General features: G+C 40.1%; 2 protein-coding genes across 2 annotated transcripts; one reads left to right on the top strand and one right to left on the bottom strand.

Moving 5' to 3' along the window:
* Positions 1–1283: 1283 nt before the first annotated feature.
* Positions 1284–19927, top strand: CLEC5A (C-type lectin domain containing 5A). The gene is made up of 7 exons (XM_003813369.3): positions 1284–1404; positions 1899–1997; positions 2811–2870; positions 4248–4316; positions 12232–12368; positions 16317–16423; positions 17921–19927. The coding sequence occupies exons 2-7, from the start codon at positions 1919–1921 to the stop codon at positions 18033–18035; spliced, it is 567 nt and encodes a 188-aa protein (XP_003813417.3). The 5' UTR covers positions 1284–1404; positions 1899–1918; the 3' UTR covers positions 18036–19927.
* Positions 19928–22268: 2341 nt separating this feature from the next.
* LOC100992163 (olfactory receptor 9A4-like) lies at positions 22269–23220 on the bottom strand. Its single transcript, XM_008965941.2, is given in 2 exon segments — positions 22269–22646; positions 22648–23220. Coding segments are annotated over 2 exon segments (951 nt in total).
* Between the last annotated feature and the right edge of the window lie 2018 nt (positions 23221–25238).

The raw sequence follows: 25238 nt of genomic DNA, 5'->3' as shown, positions 1-25238 counted from the left end.
AGATGCTGAGTATCACGCTATTGAAATTACAAGCATTATCTTGCTCATTTCTCGGAACAATCCTATGTGGTATTTACTATAATTACTCCTATTTATAGATAAAGAAATGGAAGGTAAAGAGACTCAGTAACTTAATCAAGGATGTTCAGCTAGTGAAGGTCAGCTCCAGGAATCAAAAGCAGGACTGATTTTTAAAACTTTGTTCTTGTCCACCACACTTTACTAGAAGATTTGTGGTTATGCAATTGTTAAAGAAATAATATACTTTTACACCTGAATAAATAAATCATATAGTTTTATACCTGAATGCTATGCACATATTAAATAATACATTATCAAAATCTATATTTTGACATGAAAAGATATATATAACATAGTGTTAGCTTAATCTTGAGCAGATAGATTACAAAACAATATGTACAATATGTTCCCATTGTTCTTTGTGAACCAGTGTTTTTCTGTCTATCTATCTATCCAACTATCTTTCTATCTACCTACTCATCTCGAAAGGATACACCCTGAGGTGCTAGCAATGACTATAACTAAATGTACAAGGTTATAAATGTTTTTGTTTTCTCAGTTTTCCTTGTCAATATTTTCCAGCCATTTTTTTGTCATGAGCACAGTAGTTTTCATAGTAGGGAAAATAAAAGCAAATTTTCAAATTTAACATGCAATTAAAAACTCCTTGACAATAGGACTTGAGTATTGTTCACCCCAGCCCACTGCTGTATCCAGCAGAGTGCCATGTTCAAGAAACACTGAAGAGCCACCATGAGGTCTGGAAGGTGAGCAGGTGGTGCCAGAGAGGAGTCCATGATAAAGGGGAATGAGCAGAGCTCCAGCAAATGGAGCAAATGGAACAGCAAGAACCTGCTCATTCATATTAGTGTCTTCAACTGGATTTCTTAACATTTTTAACTTGACATAATTTCAGACTTGCAGAAATGTTGTAAGGAAAGTACAAATAACTTCCAGCTACCTTTTATCCAGATTCAATGTTTGTTAAAATTTTACTACATTTCTCTTCCCACTGTATTTCAAGGAGATTTAGACACAGAGGAAGGGTGAATCTGTATTGAGGTATTTTGTTTTCCAAATTGTCCTTAAAATGTTCCTCTGCATTAGAACTCTCCTGGCAGGAAGTCTGCTCTTGCCACCACTAGGGCTAGAGAGTCTCTTCCCTTCTTTGCCCCGCCTGCTCCCTTTGCCAAGAACCCCACTGAACAGGAAGAGGTATTTCTCGGGGATGCTACCAAGGCAGAGACTGTGAAGAAGGAAGAACGTTGCTTGGGCAAAAGGAGCATATTCTCAGGAGACGGGGCCCCTGCCTGCCACACCAAGCATTAGGCCACCAGGAAGACCCCCATCTGCAAGCAAGCCTAGCCTTCCAGGGAGAAAGAGGTGAGTCTGTCTGTCTGTCTTGGCTGCATGGACTGTTGACCAATGCCAAGACCTTCAGGGATGCCTGTCCTGTCTCTCACCTACCCCTGGTATTTGGAAGATTGAGGCTTCTGACAACTTAAGTCAGTATGGTGAAGGCTACAGACTAAGGTCCTTGGGAACAAGGGTCATTTCAAGGATAAGGGTTCTCAAAATACAGGAGAGGGTTTAATTATTAGACAGAATTTAGGAGGCCACAAACAGGGCAAGGCTGAGGCCTGGAATAGGGAATGAGTGAAGGAGAGGCAGTATGCCAAGTTCCAAGGCTCCAATCAATACATGGTTCTTTCTGTGTTCGCGGCCCATGTTGGGTCACCTCCTGGTACCTGTCAATGTCATGCCTGTCTTCCAAGCCTGCCTTGCTTTGGGTACTCTGAGCGAGAGGCTGGGATATGTCCTAGTGAAAAGCAGCCTTGTACCCGAATTCTGATGCTGCTGTGCTCTAATCTTCACAGGCCCCTGCAGCTCCTTCATCATGAACTGGCACATGATCATCTCTGGGCTTATTGTGGTAGTGCTTAAAGTTGTTGGAATGACCTTATTTCTACTTTATTGTGAGTATTTGAGCAACCTCTTGCCCCAAACTTCATGTTGTCTTGCTCATTGACTCTTCTCTCAGAATGCATGGTTGTGTGTAAAGGTTACATATCCAAGTCTTTCCACCTGAGACTAACTGACCCAACCTGAGGTCAATTGGCAATGCCTTTCTCACTCCCCAGCACACACAGTGGGCCAGGCTCCTTGGTCTACCTTGGAGATATAGAACTTACCAGTTTCTGATGGTTAGAACGCCACGCAAAGCTTTTGCTAGTAGAGTATTATTTGGGTGATCTCAGCTGAAGTACTTGGCAGCGCTTGTTATTGTTGGCAAAATCTAAAATACAGCTCCAGTTCAACCCAATGACAAGGCCATGGTAAGAGCTGAAGTATAATGTAACAGGATTTAACTGAGAAAGAAATTTCTCTTTGTATACATATAAATTAATTCATCCAAATGCCTAGTTAAAGAAGCCTCCTATGAAAGGATTTTACTGCAATCAGAAACTAGAATCTTCTCTAGCCCCAGAAGCCAGTAGGGAAAATAAATGAGGAAGGAAACGTGAGTGGGAGGCAGTAGTTAGCTAAGAGGTGTCTTCCTCATGATGCAATCTGAAGGTGCAATTCCTAGCATGTCAGACAGCAGGACAGAAATATGAATAAGGGAACGTAGTCACAAAACCACATTTATGCATCTTCACTGAGTCAGAGAGTTCAGTATTTCCCACTAATAGTCACAGTACCCTAGCAGCCCCTGTGCTGATACTTGTTTGTCATATTCATCATGCAGTCACATTTGGGGCTGAGCCAACAGCTGATTTTCTTTTCAGTCCCACAGATTTTTAACAAAAGTAACGATGGTTTCACCACCACCAGGAGCTATGGAACAGGTAATCTGCATGGTGGTAAATCTTTTCCCCATCCTCCTGCTACTTCTATGCTGAATTCCTAGAGACCTTCCACACAGCCTCCTTTCCCAAGAAATTCTTTTGTACAAAGGGTCCATAAAGATCTTCTAATTAATTCCCTTTCTTTTACATATGAGAAAACCAAGAGCAGACTGAGGGAAATTTCTGATCCTTAGTTTTTCTCCTGGATATGGGGATGATTTATATCTAATCATTGTAATAGAATGTGAAAGTGCTTAATAGCCAGTAGCTATGGGAGATAGAGAGAAGAGTGGGGCATGGTTCTCCTCTCCCTATTAAACCAGCTTCCTTCTGAAGCCTTTCCCAACAACATCCTCTCACTTCCTCTTAAGACACCTATTACTACTGACATCGTTAGGAGAAAGACCGTTTCTCATTTATCTTAGTATCAACAGAGGCAACCCAATACAGTGAGCTGTATGGAGAAAATACTCATAAAATATGTATTGAGTCCTTAAGTTATAATCTCAAAGTAGTTTCTGATGAAAACCAGGCTATTACATCTTAGAGTCTATAAATGGGGTACTGAAATAAAAAGTGAATGCCAATTTGTTTCATTAAGATAAATGTAAGTAACTAATTTGATGTCAGAGTAAAGTGGTCTTCAACCACAATGGACAAATAACTGGCAGCCCGATTAGATGTTTGACCAGCCTCTGAAGCCACTGCAGCTGCCTGCTCAGACAGCCAGTGTTCCCAGGGAAATGAGGCCCCTATATGGATTTCTAGAAATGAATGGACCCGTCCCTGCTTATAGAAAATCTCCCTAAAGTTCACCTGCTTCCTTGTCTGCTAATATCCACTTGGCCCTGAAATTTTGTTCCAATTAGCTTCAATCCTTAGCGCTAATACAGTGCTGATGAGAAAAGAGTCCCAGAGTTGCCCAGGATTATGAATTTTCATACTGAATCTGGGACACCAGAAATAGAAAGAACAGCAAAGATGCTGTGTGGAGCCTGGGTGAGAAGTACTCCAAACAGTCCTTTGGAGAAAACACTGTCAAAGGTTTATATACGATAGGACTGTGAGAGTTTCTCTCTGATACTAAATTCCTCCATTACTTTTCCTTTCTTCTGTTCTTTTTCTCAGGATTTGATGCCTATGGCTACATCAAAAAAAGGAGACATGAAATAGGATTTGGGTGTCAAGCATGACAAATAATGACAGTAGTTAGATGGAAGGCTCAAAGAAAGAAATTATTTGAAATGTTCTAGCTCAGAGTGGCCAAGAGCTTCTTGTCATCTCCATGATTCAGAGTCACACAGCCCATACTCTGATGTTTCTGTTTCTGTGTTGTATTCATTATACCATAACCTTTAGGTTTACTTTTCACTTTAGTCTCACAGATTTTTGGGAGCAGTTCCCCAAGTCCCAACGGCTTCATTACCACAAGGAGCTATGGAACAGGTAAAGTGCATGGTTACAACCTACTCCCCATCCCCTAGGTTCTCATGCACTGAATTCTTAGAGATTTCTCCCATTGTCTTTATTCTTATGGAATTTTTTTGCTCAAAGGGACCATAAAGACCTTCCAGTTCATTCTCTTTGTACATATTATTTTGGCTTTTATTTTTTAATTTTCTCAGTACATAGTAGGTATATATATTCATGAGTTACATGATATATATTGATAAAGGCATGCAATATGTAATAATTATATCAGGGTAAATGGAGTATCCATCACCTCAAGCATTTATCTTTTGTATTACAAACAATCCAATTATACTGTTAGTTATGTTTAAATCTGCAATTAAATTATGTTTGACTATAGTCACCCTGTTGTGCCAGCAAATACTAGATCTTATTTATTCTTTCTATTTTTTAGTACCCATTAACAAGCCCCACTTCTCCCCCATACCTCCCCACCAACTACCCTTTCTAGCCCCTGGTAACCATCCTTCTATGCTCTATCTCCATGAGTTCAATTGTTTCAAATTTTAGCTCCTGCAAGTAAGTGAAAACATGTGAAGTTTGTCTTTCTCTGCCTGGCTTATTTCATGTAGCATAATGACCTCCAGTTCCATTCATGTTGTTGCAAATGACAGGATCTGATTTTTTTATGGTTGAACAGTACTCCATTGTGTATATGTACCACATTTCTTTATCCATTCATCTGTTGATGGATACTTAGGTTGTTTCTAAATCTTGGCTATTGTGAATAGTGTTGCGATAAAAATGGGAGTGCAGATGTCTCTTCAATATACTGATTTCCTTTCTTTTGGGCCTATACTTAGGAGTGTAATTGCTGGGCCATGTGGTAGCTCTGTTTACAGTTTTTTGAGGAACTTCCAAACTCTTCTCCATAGTTGTACTAGTTTACATTCCCACCAACAGTGTATGAGGGTTCTCTTTTCTCCAAATCCTTTCCAGCATTGGTATTGCCTGCCTTTTGGATAAAAGCCATTTTAACTGGGTTGAGATGATATCTCACGGTAGTTTTGATTTGAAATTCTATAATGAGGAATGGTGTTGAGCACCTTTTTATATTTCTATTTGCCATTTGTACAACTTTTTTAGAGAAATGTCTATTCAGATCTTTTGCCCATTTTTAACTAGATTATTAGGTTTTTTTTCCTATACAGTTGTTTGGGCTCCTTATATATTCTGGTTATTAATACCTTGTCAAATGGGTGGTTTTCAAACATTTTTTTCCATTCTGTGGATTGTCTCTTCACTTTGTTGATTGTTTCCTTTGCTGGGCAGAAGCTTTTTTAAGTTGATATGATCTCATTTATCTATTTTTCCTTTGGTTGCCTGTGCTTGTGGGATATTACTCAAGAAATCTTTGCTCACTTCAATGTCCTACAGAGTTTCCCCAAAGTTTTCTTGTATTTTCATAGCTTGAGATTTTAGATTTCAGTCTTTAATCCATTTTGATTTGGTTTTTGTATATGTCAAGAGATAAGGGTCTCCTTTCATTCTTCTGCACATGAATATCCAGTGTCCCAGAACCATTTATTGAAGACACTGTCCCTTCCTCAATGCATGTTTGTGGTACCATTGTCAACAATGAGTTCACTATAGATGTAGGGAATTATTTATGGGTTCTCTCTTCTGTTCTGGTCTATATGTCTGTTGTTATGACAGTACCATGGCATTTTGGTAACTAAAGCTCTGTAGTATAATTTGAAATCAGGTAATGTGATTCCTCCAGTTTTGTTATTTTTTTGCTTAGGATAGCTTTGGACAGTCTGGGTCTTCTGTGGTTCCATGTACATTTTACGATAATTTTTTCTATTTCTGTGAATAATGTCATTGGGTTATTGACAAAGATTGCATTAAATCTGTAGATTGCTTTGAGTAGAGTGGACATTTTAACAATATTGATTCTTCCAATCCATGAACATGGAATATTTTTCTATTTTTTTGGTGTCCTTGTCAATTTCTTTTGTCCATGTTTCATAGTTTTCATTGTATAGATCTTTCACTTCTTTGGCTAAATTAATTCCTAGATATTTTACTTTATTTGTAGCTATCATAAATGGGATTAGTCTCTTAATTTCTTTTCGGAGTGTTCACTGTTGGCATATAGAAATGCTACTAATTTTTGTCTGTTGATTTTGTATCCTGGAGCTTTACTGAATTTGTTTATCAGTTCTAATAGTTTTTTGGTGGAATCTTTAGGTTTTTACAAATATAAGGTCATATCATCTGAAAACAAGGATAATTTGACTTCATCCTTTCCAATTTGGATGCCCTTTATTTCTTTCTCTTGTCTGACTGCTCTAGCTAAGCCTCCCAGCACTATGTTGAAAAACAGTGATGAAAGTGAGTGCAGCCTTGCCATATTCCAGATCTTACAGGAAAGGCTTTCATTTTTTCCCCATTCAATATATGCTGGCTGTAGGTCTGTCATATATGGCTTTTATTTTGTTGAGGGATGTTCCTTCAATACCCTGTTTTTTGAGAGTTTTAATCATGAAGGGATGTTGACTTTTATCAAATAATTTATCAGCATCAATTGAAATGATCGTATGGTTTTTGTTCTTCATTCTGTTGATATAATGTATTACATTGATTAAGCTGCATATGTTGAACCATCCTTGCATTCCTGGGATAAATCTCACTTGGTCATGATGAATGATCTTTTCAATACATTGTTGAATTCAGCTTGCTAGTATTTTGTTGAGGTGTTTTGCATCAATATTGATTGGTATATTTACCTGTAGTTTCATTTTTTGATGTGTCTTAGTCTGGTTTTGGTATCAGGGTAATGTAGGCTTCATAGAATAAATTTCAAAGTATTCCCTCTTTCTCTATTTTTCAGAACAGTTTGAGTAGGATTGGTATTAGTTCTTCTTTAAATACTTGGCAGAATTCAGCAGTGAAGCCATTGAATCCTGGGCTTTTCTTTATTGGGAGAGTTTTTATCATGGCTTTCATCTCATTACTTGTTATTGATCTGTCCAGGTTTTGGATTTCTTTGCGGTTTAATCTTGGTAGGTTGTATGTGTCTAGGAATTTGCCCATTTCTTCTAGATTTTCCAATTTATTGGCATATAGTTGCTCATAGCAGTCACTAATGATTCTTTGAATTTCTGTGCCATCCATTGTAATGTCTCCTATTTCATCTCTGATTTTATTAATTTGGGTCATCTCTTTCTCTTTTTTTTTTTTGGTCTGGCTAAAGGTTTATTGATTTTGTTTATCTTTTCAAAAAGCCGACTTTTGTTGCATTGATGTTTTGTATTGTTTTCTTCATTTCAATTTATTTCTGCTTTGATCTTTATTATTTCTTTTGTTCTACTAATTTTGGGTTTAATTTGTGCTTGCTGTTTTAGTTCTTTAAGATTTGTCATCAGGTTTTTGGTTTGAAGTTTTTCTTTTTTCTTGTTTTTTTCTGATGCAGGCACTTATAGGTATAAACTTCCATCTTAATATCCTACAGGTTTCGGTATGTTGTGTTTTCATTATCATTTGTTAAAAGAAGTTTTTCAATTCCTTTCTTAATTTCTTTATTGACTGATTGGTCATCCAGGAGCATATTGTTTAATTTCCATGTATTTGTGCAGTTTCCAAACTTCCTCTTGTTACTGACTTCTATTTAATTCCATTGTGGTCAGAGAAGATGCTTAATATTATTTCAATTTTTTGAATGTTTTAAGGCTTGTCTTGTTACCTAACATATGGTCTATCCTTGAGAATGATCCATATGCTGAAGAAAAGAATGCGTATTCTGTAGCTGATGAATAGAATGTTCTATAGATATCTATTATGTTCATTTTGTCTATAGTATAGATTAAGTCCAATGTTACTTTGTTGATTTTCCATCTGAAAGATTGGTCCAATGCTGAAAGCAGAGTGTTAAACTCTCCAGCTATTATTATATTGGAGGCTATCTATTTCTTTAGCTCTAATAATATTTTCCTTACATATCTGGGTGTGCCAGTATTGGATGCATATATATTTATATTGTTATATTCTCTTGCTGAATTGACCCCTTTATCATTATACAGTGACTTTCTTTGTGTCTTCTTACAGTTTTTGTCTCAAGATCTATTTTGTCTGAAATAAGTATAGCTACTATTGCTCCTTTTCGGTTTCCATTGGGATGGAATATCTCTTTTTATCCCTTCATTTTTAGTCTGTATGTGTCTTTATAGGTGGAGTGTGTTTCTTGTGGAAAATAGATCATTAGGTCTTGTTTTATCATCCATTCAGCCACTCTATGTACTTTGATTGGAAAGTTTAATCCATTTATATTCAATATTATTATTAATAAGTAAGCACTTACTTCTGCCATTTTGTTATTTGTTTTCTGGTTGTTTTTTGGTCTTCTCTTCCTTCTTTCTTTCCTTCCTGTCTTCCTTTTAGTGAAGGTGATTTTCTCTGGTGGTATGATTTAATTTCCTGCTTTTTGTTTTTTATATATCTACTGTATATTTTTTGATTCAAGGTTACTATGAGGCTTGCAAATACTATCTTATAGCCCATTATTGTAAGCTGATAACAACTTAACTCTGCTTGCATTAACAAACAAGTAAGCAAAAAAAGAAAACTAATAAAAACTCTACATTTTAACTTTGTCTCCCACTTTTTAACTTTTTGTTGTTTCTATTTATAACTTTGTTTTTACTGTCTATGTCTTGAAAAGTTGTTGTAGTTATCATTTTTATTGGTTCATCTTTTAGTCTTTCTACTTAAGATACTTTACATACCAGTTACCCTGTTATGATATTGTGTTTTTCCATGTACCTACTATAATCAGTGAATTTTGTATATTCAGATGATTTCTTATTGCTCATTAATGTCCTTCACTTTCAGATTAAAGAGCTATTTTTAGCACTTCTTATAGGACTGATGTGCTGTTGATTAAATCCCTCAGCTTTTATTTGTCTGGGAAAGTCTTTATTTCCCCTTCATGTTTGAAGGATATTTTCATCAGCTATGCTATTCTAAGGTAAAGAGTTTTTTCCTTCAGCAACTTAAATATGCCATGCCACTCTCTCCTGGCCTATAAGATTTCCACTTGGGGGACATCCCAAGCCCAGTAACACTGTGGGTCTGCTACCAGACATATTGGAGCTCCATTGTACATTATTTGCTTCTTTTCTCTTGCTGCTTTTAGGATCCTTTCATCATCCTTGAACTTTGGGAGTTTGCTTACTAAGTGCCTTAAGGTAGTCTTCTTTGGGTTAAATCTACTTGGTGTTCTATAACCTTCTTGTACTTGGATATTGATATCCTTCTCTAGGTTTGGGAAGTTCTCTGTTATTATCCCTTGGAATAAACTTTCTACCCCTATCTATTGCTCTACTTCCTCTTTAAGGCCAGTAACTCTTACCTTTGCCCTTTTGAGGCTATTTTTTAGACCTTACAAGTGTGCTTCATTGTTTCTTATTCTTTTTTGTCTCCTCTGACTTCTGTGACCTCTCTGATTCTGTTATTAATATACTCTGATGCATTCCTCAGTACGTGAATTTCATTTTTAACTCCAGAATTTCTGCTTGATCCTTTTTAATTATTTCTATCTCTTAGTTTATCTGATAGAATTCTGAATTTCTTCTCTGTGTTATCTTGAATTTCTTTGAGTTTCCTCAACACAGGTATTTTGGATTCTGTCTAAAAGGTCACATATTTCTGTTTCTCCAGGATTGGTCCCTGGTGTCTTATTTACCTCAACTGGTGAGGTCATGTTTTCCTGAATGGTCTTGATACTTGTGGATGTTCATCAGTGTCTGGGCATAGAAGATTTAGGTATTTATTGTAGTCTTCATGGTCTGGGTTTATACCCATCCTTCTTGGGAAGGCTTTCCAGGTATTCAAAAGGACTTGGGTGTTGTGAACTAAGCTCTATCTGCATGAGGGACATTCCAAGCCCAGTAATGGGTCTTGCAGACTCGTAGAGGTACCCACCTGGTTGGTCTTGGATAAGATCTGAAAGATTTATCTGGATTACCAGACAGAGACTCTTATTCTTTTTCCTTACTTTCTCCCAAACAGAATCTCTTTCTCTGCGCTGAACCGCCCAGACCTGGGAGTGGGGTGACACAAGCATCCCTGTGACCACCACCACTGGGACTGCATTGGGTCAGACCTGAAGCCAGCACAGCACTGAGCCTCACCCAAGGCCCACTGTAACCACTACCTGGCTACTGCTTATGTTTTGTCAATGTCCTAGGGCTCTATAATCAGCATACGGTGAAGCCAGCCAAGCCTGTGTCCTCCTCTTCAGGGCAGTGAGTTCCACCAGGCCCTAAATAGGTCTGGAGATGCTATCTTAGAACCAGGGACTGGAGTCAAAAACCTTATAAATCTACCTGGTGTTCTGTCCTCCTGTGGCTGAGCTGAAACTCAAATCATGAGACATAGTTCTTTCCACTCTTCCCTCCCCTTTCCGCAGGCAGAGGAGCTTCACCCTATGACCACTACCATCACAGGCCCACAGGGTCACTGCCAGATTTTTGTTTAAGGCACAAGGGCTCTTTGGTCAGCTTGTCACGAATGCAGCCAGGCCTAGAACCTACGCTTTATGTCTGTGGGCTCCTATCTGGCTCAGGGCAGGTCCAGAAATGCTATCCAAGAGTCAAGGCCTAGAATCTTGGACCCCAAGAGCTGATCTTTACTTCTCTGTGGCCAGTCTGTTACATAAGGTGCAAGACAAAGCCCCCTTTACTTTTCTCTCTTCTTTTCTCAAGCAGAAGAATGTGCTGGGTTTCATCTGAAGCCCAAGACATCTCAGTCTCACCCAAGGCCCATAACATACTACCTAGGTATTGCTGCTTGTTATTCAGGGCCCAAGAATTCTTTCATCAGCAGGTAAGGGATCCTGTCAGGACTGTGTACTTATCTTCAAGACAGAGGATTCACTTTTGGCCCAGGGTATGTCTAGGTGTCTCTACAAATGTCTTTCAGGAACTAGGGTTTGGAATGGGGACCTCACGACTCTGACTAGTGCCCTATTCTACTGTGGCTTGCATCCAAGATGCAAGACAAAGTACTCTTTACTCTTCCCTCTCCTCTCCTCAAGCAGAAAGAAAGGATCTCTTTTGGAGCTGCAAGTTGTGCTGCTTGGGGTTTGGAGAGCAATGGCACAGGCATTCCCTTGGCCACCCTGGCTGGTATCTCAGTAGGTGCCCCCTAATTCCACTGGCTCAAAGCCCAGCTCAGCACAAGGACTTGCCTAGGAGTTGCAGTCCTTGTGGCCTAGACTACCTTTCAAGTTTATTTAGGGCCCCAAAGCAATTCAGCTCACAGTGGCGAGGCTTGCCAGAACTCAGGTTTCAACCACTGGGATGGGTTATTCCCCTCCGGCTAGCGCTCATCTAAATGCTTCCTCCATGGGTGGGTATCAGCTGAGTTTGGTCCGTTTTGCCCTCCACTGTGACAGGGCAGCACTGAGTCCAATGTAAAGTCTCACAATCCCTGCACACTCCCTCTCCCATGCACATAGACTTTACCATGCCATGCTGTCACTGCAGCAGGGATAGGGTGGGGGTGGTATCAGCAGTTCAAGACTATCTTTCCTACCTGCTGCAGTGCCTCTTTCAGCTATCCAGGTACTGAGTGTTCATCTGATTTTTTGTTCTCATGTATGTATATGTGCTTTTTTGTGTGTAGATAGTTGTCAAATTTGGTGTTCCTGTAGGGGGATGACTAATGGAAACTTTATTCAGCCACTGCGCTCTTCTCCTTATTCTCCTTATATTATTGTCAAGGAACCAGACTAGACTGGGTGGAATTTCTTCCTGGATGGAGAATAATTTTTACCAATATAATTGTTAAAACAAAGCAAAAATATGTATGACTGTTTCATGACTTAGTTGCAGGATTTATAACCCAAACCAGTAAACTCGTACTCTCCTTTCTTGGACCTCTTCAGTCTGCCCCAAAGACTGGGAATTTTATCAAGCAAGATGTTTTTTCTTATCCACTTCTGAATCATCTTGGAATGAAAGCAGGGACTTTTGCAGAGGAAAAGGATCCACATTGGCAATTGTCAACACGCCAGAGAAACTGGTGAGAACACTGGAATGGTACAGTAAAGCCACACACTCCACACAGCCTCAGTGGGTGGGATGGGGTGGAAACTTGGGGGAGTAGGGATGGGATGGAGTGAGGAATGGAGAGGTGGCTGGCTGAAAAACTGAAGCTATTTGTTCTGGACTGGAGGTTAGAAGATTCTTCTTAGTAGCAGTGAAGCAGCATGATTTTCCAGTTTCATTTAACCACAGAAATTCGCACCTTGTGGTCTTTTCTATAGCGCACTGTAATTAGCTGACATCCTGGGGATGGGCCAAGACATTTAAAGTGAAGCAAATGACCAAATGAGATGATGTGTATAAAAGTTGTTTAACAACAAAAAGAATACCTTATAGATGTGATGTCAATGTACCATCCCAGTCTGCATAGTAAACAAGGAAGACGTGAACTGACAAAATTAGTAATGTGAAAAAGTAAGAATCAGGTCATAGAACTGAATTTGCAGTTGATGATCATGATAATAATAATGAGGATGTATTATTATCCACATTTTATAAATGGCAACTAGGGCACAGAAAAGTAATTTGCCCAAGGTCAAATAACAGAACGTGGAATTGAATTCAGATCTCTCTGACTCCAAAACCCATACTCTAATCCGTGCTACATACACTATACTCTTGCTTCTCTCGCTTCTATCCCTTTATTCCTCCTCTAGAAAGTCCTCCTGTGATTTAGAAGAATTTGTAAGAAGATCTCCTTTCTGAATCTTGGTAATAGATGACCAAGGGATCTGGATGCTACAAACCCTCTAGGGCTAAGTACCCAGGTAGCAAGGGAAAATGTCTTAAGATAGAAAAGCAGGAGAAAGACAGGGGAATGAAAAGAGGAAAGGAGGGAAGGCAACGGGAAGAAGCAAGTGTGACAAGTCTGCCACACCCATTAAGTTTTGTGGATCCCAATTTGCTTGACCAAAACACATCCATGTACCTTTTCCTTGGTGATGAAAAAGGTCATCACTACTAGCCTGGCCAACATGGTGAAACCATGTCTCTGCTAACAATTAGCCAGGTGAGGTGGTGCATGCCTGAAATCCCAGCTACTTAAGTGGCTGAGGCACAAGAATTGCTTGAATCCAGGAGGCGGAGGCTGCAGTGAGCCATGACTGTGCCACTACACTCCAGCCTGGGCAACAGAGCAAGGCTCTGTCTCAAAAAAAAAAAACGGAAAAGAAAAAGACAAAGGTCATCATGGCAATGGTTTGCTGGTGACTCTCAAGTCTGTATCTCCAGCTCATCCTTCTCCTCCCAACAAGTATACCAAATTCCACTTCGATGTTTCAAGAGGCCCACAAACTAACTATGTTCAAAACTGAGTCAATTATATTTGACCCCCCCACTCTTCCTGTTGCATTCCAAATACTGGTGAGTACTCATGTCACCCAAGATTGAAGGCTTAAGAGTTTTCTGGGACTTTACCTTCTCTTTTCTTCCTCAATTATTTGTTAAACAAGTCCTTTTCTCTCTATGCCAACAACAAATAGTTCAGTTCTCACCTGGATTTCTTCAGAATTCTTCTAATCCATCTCCTTGCCTCCAGTTTTGCACTCTTTCTAGCTATCCTCCTCAGAACTGACATTATAATACCTCTAAGGCTCTAAACTGTACCATTTTCCAAATTAAAGTGGGTTAAACGCCAGTTCTCCTAGCATGGCATATGTCAGGTTCATGACCACACCAAATGTCACACTCAGGGTCAGGTTCCAGCCCATGCTAAGGTCCTAGGGGAGTGGGTGGGTGGCAGATAGCTGAAAGAACACTCGGGGGGCCATACACAGGTGAAATGTAGTTTTATTCAGCAGCTCTTTTATCAGCAGCTTTCTCATACTCTCCGTCTGTCTGTCTCAGCTGCTTGCTCCAGCCGCTCCCATTCACAGCTGCGCAGCCGGCTCTCCCTTAGCGTTCAGGGTCAGCAGCTTAACTCTTTCTCCCTCCGGGCATGAATGCATGCTGAGCCATGTCCTGGCTGCCCTCTATCAGTCTGCAAGATGGACAGCCTTGGTTCTCTCTCTCTTTCTCTGGGCACCAGAGCCTGTACCATGTCAAGGCACGTTGAGCCAAGCCAAGTTGCGTGCACAGCATCGGCAGGTCAATTATACCTTTTTCAAACAATAGTGGCTCTGAGCTAAGCATGAGCTTACACAAATAGGTTATATAACAAGTATATATATATATATATATGCCTGCTCCCTAAACTCGCTGAGTCACTTTGGCCTGGATGTCCACCTCAGCCTATTCCTTGACCAAAGCACATCCAATGTATCTTACATCATATCAGGCCTTGCACAGTGCCGCCTCTGCCTTTGCTCCAGCCTTGTCTCTCAAACCACCTCCCTGCCACCTCTGCACTAACTACACTAAGCATCTCGTAGTTCCTCAAGTGCTCCAGGCTGCTTCCCCACCTGCCTATAATCCATGCTCTCTTCCAGGAAGTCCATACTCTCCCCGACAGTTTGTCTGACAAACTTAGCTATCTCCTAAAATTCATCTCAGGTATCACCTCATCTATCATTCTAGAAAAACTTCAGATCTATGTAGAATGATCGCTTCCTCCTTTCTGCCTCTTCCGATCCAGTATAAAATTTCCTAGTACTACACCTGAGATACCTCCTTATGCTAGTTAAGTTGGTTGTCTTCCCTCATTAAACCTGTGGTTCTTCAAACATGATGGGACCACTGACTTTTTAAAAATGGTGATAAAATCTATGTACCCCTTCCCAGAAACATTACATAAGCAAAATATTTTTCGTAACATTCTAGTGGTTTCATAGTTTTCCTGGGAAACCGTCCATGGCTTCCAGCATGAGAGTTCAGCATTAAGGATTCTGGTTTTAGACCATGGGTCAGAAGACTTTTTTTAAAAAGGGTCAGATAACATACATTTTAAGCTTTTCAGGGCATTGGTCTCTGCTGTTGTAACTTGAAAGCAGCCATAGATAATGTGTAAACAATGGGCATGGGCGCATTCCAATAAAACATTTACCAAAACAGGATGAAGTCTGGATTTGGCCCACTGGTTGTAGTTTGCCAACCCTCTTGATCATAATTTCTTTGAGGAGAAATATATTTGTTTCCACATCCTCAGCCTAACACAATGCATGGCATATAATAGACACTTGAGAGATGTTTGGTGAATGAGAACATTCAGTAATTAATTAAAAAGTAATGAAATAAGATATTTCAGAAAAGGAGAACATTGAAAAGCGAGAAACTAAGGAAATAGCCATGGGGATGGAAAGAATAAGACTTGGATACCCATTGATTATGGGACGTATGTGACAAGTATAGGAAACACTTCTGGCTGAAATGATTTGTAACTCACCAATTAATTACAGAACAAAGATGTCTAGGACTAGTGTCAAATCAGCAAATATTCGACAGGCACTTGCTTATTTCTTCTTGGATTACACTTTTAAAAGCAATACACTTTTAAATCTCACCGTTTTCCTTTCCTAAGTACTCATATAGAAACACATTTTATTAGCTCTTGGTTCAGCCTCACTTAGCATACAAAATTTCTGGCAACAAAAACAATCCTATGGATAGAAGCATGACATATTTTTTTAAATGACCCTGTTTTAGATTGTACAGTACCCCTTCCCCTTCATTCTCACAGTGTGGTCCCTGGACAGAAACATCAGTATCACCTGGGCATTTTGTAGAAAAGTAAATTATTGGTTCCCTTCACTAGACCTACTTAACCAGGAGCCCAGCAATCTGTGTTTTAATAAGACCTCAGGCTTTCCAAATTCCCTCTGAATCTTGACAATGACTTCTTTAGGGTTAGTTGTGAGTCCCAGCTATAGCCGGTCCCAGAGTTCCCTACCGGCCTTCCTTATTCCCAGGATCAGATATAATCATGGGCACATTGGCTCAAGAGAGGCATCATTAAAAGACTCACTGGTGAAATTTTTTTTTTAATTTCTAGAAGTTTCTTCAGGACATAACTGATGCTGAGAAGTATTTTATTGGCTTAATTTACCATCGTGAAGAGAAAAGGTGGCGATGGATCAACAACTCTGTGTTCAACGGCAAGTACGTGAACATCCCACAGTTTCCTGGGGATCTTGGTTTGCTTCAAAAGACCAAACCTGAGATTGGTGGGTTCACCCTGGAATAGCTCAAACGCTGACACTTGACTCTGTTCTGCTCTTCTCCTTTCTTCCAACCCATCTATTCCCTGAGACACATTTTAATAAATGTTTTCTTATGAAAGAGATCAAACTTTCATAAGGAGAAAGAAGAGTATTCATATAGCAAATTATTTTATTCAAATCAAGATCCAAACAAATCCACCTACATAGCATTCATTTGATGTATCTTGTAGCTCTCTATAGATGCTAGTTTCTATAGCACTGAGCATTTCTGACTGATCAAAAAAGCTCAGTCTCTTGACTTCAAACAGACTAGATACGAGTCTAGACTGGATGCTAGCCATCTCTAGGAGACAGGGTCAGTTTTATGGAGGCAACCCAGTTGGTATAGAGATGAGATCTATTTCTATAACACTAGCGTTTCCGACTGATCAACAGGGCTTCGTCTTTTAACCCACAGATCACATTTTATTACAAAGTACATACAAGTTTCCCCAGATATGCCTTCTTTATCTAAGAAAGGTTATTATAAGCAACTTGTCTATGTCTTAAAGCTATGAACTTCTAACCCCCAAGAGCTGTCTCCTGTGAATTGTTCCATGGAGATGAGGATTGGTGAGAACACCAATAATCTTCCCAGTGTTTATACAAAAACAGTGATTCAGACAGAGGTCAAGTCAAGTCCCCCAGCCTGTAATTGGGCTTCCCTACAGAGAGGAGGAAATTGACATTTATTCAGTGTCTGCTAATGCCAGCACTATGCTAAACACTTTGCATATGTTGTTTCCTGAAATATTCCCCATGATGCTACATGAAAAGATTTTATCACTCCCCATTTCACAGACAGTTGAACTGAGGACAAGAAAAGCTTAGAAATGTGTTAAATATCATAAAGCTAGTCCAAAACACATGACATTTCTCTGAAACCAGAGTCTTTTCAGTCAGATTGAAACAGACTGAATGACAGAAAAAGAGGTGGGAGAGCCAACAAATACCTCCACCAAGTTTTTCTGAGGCCACTATGGTCTGGAAAGGGATGCACAACCTCTCTCCTTTTCCTTCCTGTCCTCTTGCTGTGAACATGCATACTATCCTAAACAGTACTTTTGGAAGAAGAGACAGCCCATGAGATGCTTCTAACCGAACGCCAGAGTGAGTTAGTTAGTCCAAGACTGTGAATCCATACAAGCTCACAGGAGAGCTGACAGGAAAGGGTGGGTTTAGAGCTGCATTTGCGGAGCTGGATTAGGAAAGGGATCTGAGCTAAAAAGGAGGCTACCCAGATGGAGACGTGTGTGGGCCTGGTAGTCTGCTGCCCTTCAAGGCAAAACTCCTGCAAGACTCTCATTCTGGAATCAGGAAGAGGCTGGGCTAAAATGATGGGCCATCACCATGCTTTGTTTTTTGTTTGTTTGTTTTGTTTTGTTTTCTCATTTAGTGTTACCAATCAGAATCAGAATTTCAACTGTGCGACCATTGGCCTAACAAAGACATTTGATGCTGCATCATGTGACATCAGCTACCGCAGGATCTGTGAGAAGAATGCCAAATGATCACAGTTCCCTGTGACAAGAACTATACTTGCAACTCTTTTTGAATCCATATAGGTCATCTGGCCAATGATTCTTTTACTTACCTATCTGTCTACCAGTAGCGGTCCTTGCCCATTTGGGAAACTGAGCTTCTTTCTTCTGCACTGGGGGACTGGACGCTAGCCATCTCCAGGAGACAGGATCAGTTTTATGGAAATAACTCAGTTGGTATAGAGATGAGGTCTGCTTCTGTAGTACTGAGCATTTCTGACTGATCAAAAAGGCCTAGTCTGTTGACAGGGTTTGTTTTATTTTAGCCTCAGAGTATACCATACTACTAGGGAGTAACTGTAGAGTGAGAAATTATAAACATTATTTAGGGATTACCATGGTGGAAGAGAGATAAACATAGGTCCTGTGACTTCATCTCTGTTCTCAAGGGAACCCCATTCACATGCCCCTCCTAACTCCACAAGCCAGGGTAGCAGAGGCTCTCCTCAGTCTGAACTAAGGCTTGACCTTGGGGAGGGCTCCTAGTGCTGAGCTTGGAGAAGCACGGACAGCAGCATTGTTTATGGGAATGGAGAGAGGTCTGGGCAGGATAGGAACCTTCTTGGAGACCCCTTTGAAGAAAACCAGGCAGCCAAGGGAACCAAACACACTAGATTTCTGTTCTTCAGCAAAGCCCTGAAGAGACACTTAAGCTAAAAATTCCCTTGTCATATTTCTGAAACTCCATTATAACATATGTAACTCCTTTGTAACCAAAATTTAGGTAAGCAGGCTTCTTTTGCTCTGAAGGTTTTGAGTACCTGGCTGTATTTGTTGAGTATATTTTTAAAATTTTGGATAGTCTCTTAGGCAACAATTATCACAATATATTCGTCCCTTCAGTTCTGGAGAAAGCCTGATACCAGGCACAGCCTACTGACCCCAAGGAGCCTGGCACTGGTTGGCATCACATTGATCTAGAACTGGTCCAGCCGACGAAGCAGTAGAAAAAGAGAAGGGCTGCTCAGGGAAACATTGGCTGGGGGCAAGGAATAAGCACATAGTAAAAAGGGAACATCAGGGTCAAATGGAAATCACCTAAGACAGGAAACAGGGAGTTCATTTGGCCACACTGGAAGAAAGGCAAGAAAGAGGAAGAAAAGTCTTGGAGTACCCTGGCTGTTCTCCACACTCACAAGACATCAGCTATATACTCTGCTTGGTGCATAAGAAAGAGAAAAGAGATGCCTTTTGTGTTTTGAGTAAGAATAATTAAACCATAAGGAAGACCATGTATAAAACTGATGGAAATAATAGTCACCTAAGTATAGCACATACCATTTTGTGTCTAATAACAATGTACCACAGTAATGACTGTACATATCATTGTATGTATACCAAACAAGATTGTTGTAAATCATATTTTTTATTACAACACTAAGTTCTGCTTCTGCATTCCTAGGTTTCATCATTTTTGGCTCCTTAGCATGGCCACTTACAATTTTTTAACATGAGATAACACATCAGGTGTCAGAACTTGCTTGAAGGGAATTACCAGAAGTAATTTGTGTTTGAGATGGGGTGGAAATTGGAATTATATTAGTAGCCGGTGGAGATACAAGTTCTCTGACTGTGTTGGGAAAGGATAAGTGCTACCGTTGAGAAGGGAAGAAAGGCTGAGTCTAGGTGGAGAAAAATATCAACAGAACTCTAGCCAAAGGCAAGCCCCAGAACTCAGACAACAGAAAGGAAATCCTAATCCTTCTGTTTTGAGAAGAGAGAACTGTAGTTGCTTCACTTCCTATTTCATGACAGAATAACTGCAAACTTTTAAGATCAGGAAATGTAGACATCTAGTGATTTCTTTAGTAGACAGTTTAATTTCCCCCAAGATTAGGAGACACTTCTGTGCAGGTTCTAAAAGGAGCCCAATGGCCTGGGGTGGGAGTGGGGAGTAGATAGGGAATACGTGGGCTTTGGTTTAAGTTCATCATTGGGAGAGTTCCTGGATCCTTGCAAGCTTAGATATATGTGATCTTTATTAGATAGCAGTGGCATGCTTTAAAAAAAAAAGGCAATGAAAATTTAGCAAGCCACTGAATTTGAGTTTTCACTTTGTTTCTAATATGCTGTGTGAATCAGTACAGTTTTCTTACCCTTTCTTGGTCTTAATTTCCTTACTGATAAAATGGGGTAGTAATACCTATCTCAAAAAATTATTGCACATATTAAATAACATTCCTCTATGTATCTCAATGGCATTAGACATTAGGAGAAGCATTTTGTGGAGGATTTGAAGTTGAGATCTTCATCCAAGAAGTAGCTTTTCAATTTGCTAGAAGCTTAATGTAGGCAACCCACTTAATTTTTCAGAACTTGTTTACTCATTTATAATATGGGAATAAAAATTTGCGCAAGTCAGAGAAGGGTGCCTTAAAAATGTTGTGGCCAAGCCACATGAGATCAAAGGCACACTTTTCATGACCTCAAATGTGGGCCCAGCCTAGGTCAGCCAACCCCCATCCAACCCTTAGACTCACGAACAAATCCACCTGAGATCAGCAGAGCCACCCTAGATCAGCTGAAACTCTAAGCACAAAAATAAAAACTTATCACTGTATACCACTGGAGTTTTCTGGTTATCTCTCGTATAGCAAAATCTAACTGATGCAATCTCCATCTGGCCTTCATCCTTCTCCCTTTATTGTCCTTTCGTGTATTGTTCATCCAGCAACCAGGATGATCTTGTTAAAACATTAAACAGATTCTGTCACTCTTCTTCAGCCCCCTGTGATGGTTTTCCAATGTGCTTCTGGAAAGAGCAAACATCCTTAAAAGGCTCAGTGTGGTGATTCCTCAAGGATCTAGAACTAGAAATACCATTTGACCCAGTGATCCCATTACTGGGTATATACCCAAAGGATTATAAATCATGCTACTATAAAGACACATGCACACGTATGTTTATTGCAGCACTATTCACAATAGCAAAGACTTGGAACCAACCCAAATGTCCATGAGTGATAGACTGGATTAAGAAAATGTGGCACATATACACCATGGAATACTATGAAGCCATAAAAAAGGATGAGAGTTCATGTCCTTTGTAGGGACATGGATGAAGCTGGAACCATCATTCTGAGCAAGCTATCACAAAGACAGAAAACCAAACACCACATGTTCTCACTCATAGGTGGGAAGTGAATAATGAGAGCACTTGGACACCAGGCAGGGAACATCACACACCAGGGCCTGTCGTGGGGTGTGGGGAGAGGGGAGGGACAGCATTAGGAGAAATACCTAATATAAATGATAAGTTAATGGGTGCAGCACACCAACATGGCACATGTATACATATGTAACAAACCTGCACATTGTGCACATGTGCCCTAGAACTTAAAGTATAATTTTAAAAAAAAGAAAAAATAGTAAAATAATATTATCTTTTTGCATACCTGGAAAAAAAGAGGATCACAAGGCTCTACATGGTCTGCATTCCAGTTACCACTCTGACTGCAATTGCTTTCTCCTTTGCACACTCCATTTCAGCATCTTTGTTATGCCTTCCCTAGGATCTCTCACTTATTACTCACTATGCCTGGAATGTTCTTTAACAAGTTTCCGAATGTATCACCACTTTACCTCTCTCAATCCTTCCCTGAAAACCTTATTTGAAATTTCAACACTCCTGCAAGAGATATTCCCTTTCATTCCTGTTTCACTTTTCTTCACAATACTTCTTCATGATCTAATATACTATTTTCAAAAGCTTTATTGAAATATAAATCACATTCCATAAAGTTAACTCATTGAAAATGTATAGTTCAATGATTTTTGGTATATTGATAGATATTTACAACCATCATTTCAAAAAGAAAGCCTGTACCCCTTAGCTATCACTACCCTATGTCTGCATTCCCCTCAGCCCTAAGCAACCACTAGTCTATTTTCTAGACTATATAGATAGTCTATCTCTGACATTTAATTTTTCAAAGTTTAATTGTGAAATCATCATATCTTAAGAAAGGCAGATGATAGATAGATAGCTAGATAGCAAGACATGTCTTAAAAATAATAGACTGAGTTTCAAGTAACAACTAACCATACTAAAAACCGTAGCTGTAACTTAAAAGTATTTTGTTGCATGCAAATCATTTGATAATGGTAATAATTATGATGCAGTTCAAAGATGAGCAAGTTCTTTTCAGATTATTCTAGAATCCATACTAAGTGCTTTACCATGTAAAAGTCCTCAGAGCAAGGCTAATTCCTGAATAGTTGACAGCAGCGTTTCACCCCATCCCGAAGGGCCTCTATGACTTTATCATTCCGGAGGGTGAAGATGAAAGGATTGAGGAAAGGAGTTACTACTGAAACCATCAGGGAAACTACCCGATTGTAACCAGCTGCCTGTATTTGCTTGGGTTTCACGTAGAGAAACAAGTAGCTGCCGTAGCCAATCACAACACAGGTGACGTGGGAGGCACAAGTGGAGAAGGATTTCCTCCGGCCAGAGGATGACGGGATCTTGAGAATGGTGGAGATGATGTAGGCGTAGGAGACAATTGTAGGGATCAAAGAACCAAAGAGAACAAAAACAGCCATTAAGAAGAGGATAAACTCCGTGAAAAGAGTAAAGAGTATTATTGCAGGATAATTTGAGCAATTGCCCTCGGTCACAAAAAAAATTGTTCACCACATTTGATTTGCAGTAAGTAAGCTGAAACATGACATAGACCGGCCAGATTTGAAAAAGAAACCCAAACACCCATGACACAAGAACCACAAAGTTGCAGGTGTGTCTGTTCATAATGATGTTGTACCTCAGAGGGTTACAGACAGCCACATAACGGTCCACAGCCATTGCTCCAAGTAATGCGAACTCTGTTGTCCCCACAGCAAGGTACAAGAAGAGCTGGACAACACAGGCAGACAAAGACATTGTCTGCATCCCAGGGAGCAGCAATCCCCAAAGCATCACGGGGACGATTATGGTTGTGACCAGGATCTCCAGGGCAGAGAGGTGGCCGAGGAAGAAATACATGGGGGACTGCAGACGTTTATCCACACAGACAATCATGATGATGACTGTGTTTCCCATTAATGTCACCAAGTAGAAAAAGAAGAATATAGCAAAAAGGATATGATGTAGTTCTTCAGAGCCAGGGAAGCCAAGGAGATAAAATTCAGTGGCACTAGAGTAATTCATCAACATTTAGTTCTAAGCCCTTGTTCCTTGTGAAATCTAGAGAGCAAAAGAGAGAGAACAACTGCTTCTCATCCTAAAAAGATTAAGGACATTTCAGGTTGAAAAAACATTCCTCTCCTGCTCCTCAACTCCATAACCTGACTCTACTATTTTCTACACGATGTTGATGTCAAATACTTCATGAAGAATATATATCTTTTGAAGATAAATGTATATGTTCAAGAAGATGAAATCCAGTTATGAATACCAAATGGTAAACATGAAAACCCACCCACCCTAGTATGCACTCTTTCTCAATACACCAGACATCTGCCTCCAACTCTGCTCTCACCAGTCACCCTGTCTGCTTCCATGATCACAACGTGTTCACTTACACCAGCGCCTCTATCATCTTGGGTGGAACTAAATTGCCTTCTCTGCCTATTATGTCTCCATCTTGCAAATCCTAATGTATCTAAACAATTATAAGAAAGTATTCCTGGCTGGGTGTGGTGGCTCACGCTTGTAATCCCAATACTTTGTGAGGCCAAGGCAGGCAGATCACCAGGTCAGGAGTTTGAGACCAGCTTGACCAACATGGTGAAACCTCGTCTCTACTAGAAATACAAAGGTTAGCCGGGCATGTTGGTGCACGCCTGTAATCCCAGCTACTCAGGAGGCTGAGGCAGGAGAATTGCTTGAGCCGAGATCACACCACTGCACTCCAGCCTGGGCAACAGAGTGAGACTCCGTCTCAAAAAATAAATAAATAAAGTATTCCTAGCCAATCTCACACAGGCATGGTTACTTTTTTCTTCTGTATCCTCTAAACACAGGCTCCATTTGCATTATGTTCATTTAAAAGTTTTCACTTCAGTTATATTTACCATTTTGGGGGGTGATGTCGGGAAGTGAGGTCTATCCAGGACATTGTCACAAGGTAAGAGCCATTTTAAGACAAAGTATTGAGTCTTTCCCCGACCTCTGGGATACCAGCTCCCTTGAGTGGATTACCCACTTCTTCCTCTTTATTTTTATAATGAAAGCCATCTCCACCTCTTATCTAAGTGACTGTGTCTCCCCCACGCAGACAGAGTCTGATCAGCTCCCAGTTAACAATTTCTAGCTCTGAGATTTTGATTTCTCTTGTTATGAGATGACAAAGAGGAAGAGGAGGAGTCCAGGAGTGAAGAGGCTGGAACTTTAATCCTCAACTCCCAACACAGCCTCCACCCTAGGGCCAGGAGACAAGAAAACAGCTGTGGTGTGGAGGTAACTTATCCTCTGCATCTCCCAGTTCTCAGCACCCCAGTTTCAGCAGAGAGACAAGACCTCCCAATGGGAAGTCTGTGCCTGCATCCAACTTGCCATGGTCTCAGTCTGTTAGAGCAGCTTGGAAGTTCCACAGAGCAGATCTGCTCCTCCGTGACCCCCTGTTTTCTCCAGACTACTGGGGCAACAAAAAGTGTCAGAAGACACCAAAATGGATCACTCTGAACTCCTTAGAATGTCTGGACTCCTTCCCTTACCACATTCAGGTATTTGCTCAAATGTTTCCTCTTTATGGGCCCCTTCCCACTCAGCTTCTCTAAAACAATACAGGCACACCTTCCTCTCAAACCTGTGTTAGGCTATATTTTTCATACTAATTGTCCTCACCAACATCTCCAGTCACATTATACTATTACTTGTTTATTAATTTATCATCAAAATCCAATATTTAATTAAATACTTCATAGGTAGGTCATTTCTCTTTCTCGTTCACTTCATCTCTGTTGTATTACCAGTGCCAAGAACAGAGTCTGACACTAGAACAGAGTATGCACTCTGTATTTTAAATGAATATATCAATGAATAGATTAAAGAAAAAAAATCAGTGAATGAACAAGGACTATACAGCCTGACTCTTCTTCTCTCCATTCATTCTTCTCTGAAGCAACATGAAGTCAACCCGCAATCTCTCTCCCTGGAGCTCCCCTACTATGTGGCAGGCAGATATATGGAAGGAATGGGGAGAAATGAGAGAGCAGGGACTTGGGTAATGG

This window comes from Pan paniscus, chromosome 6 (assembly GCF_029289425.2).
Source record: "Pan paniscus chromosome 6, NHGRI_mPanPan1-v2.0_pri, whole genome shotgun sequence".
NCBI classification, from domain to species: domain Eukaryota; kingdom Metazoa; phylum Chordata; class Mammalia; order Primates; family Hominidae; genus Pan; species Pan paniscus.
The sequence above is the reverse complement of the archived record's forward strand: the minus strand, read 5'-3'. Positions and strand labels throughout refer to the sequence as shown.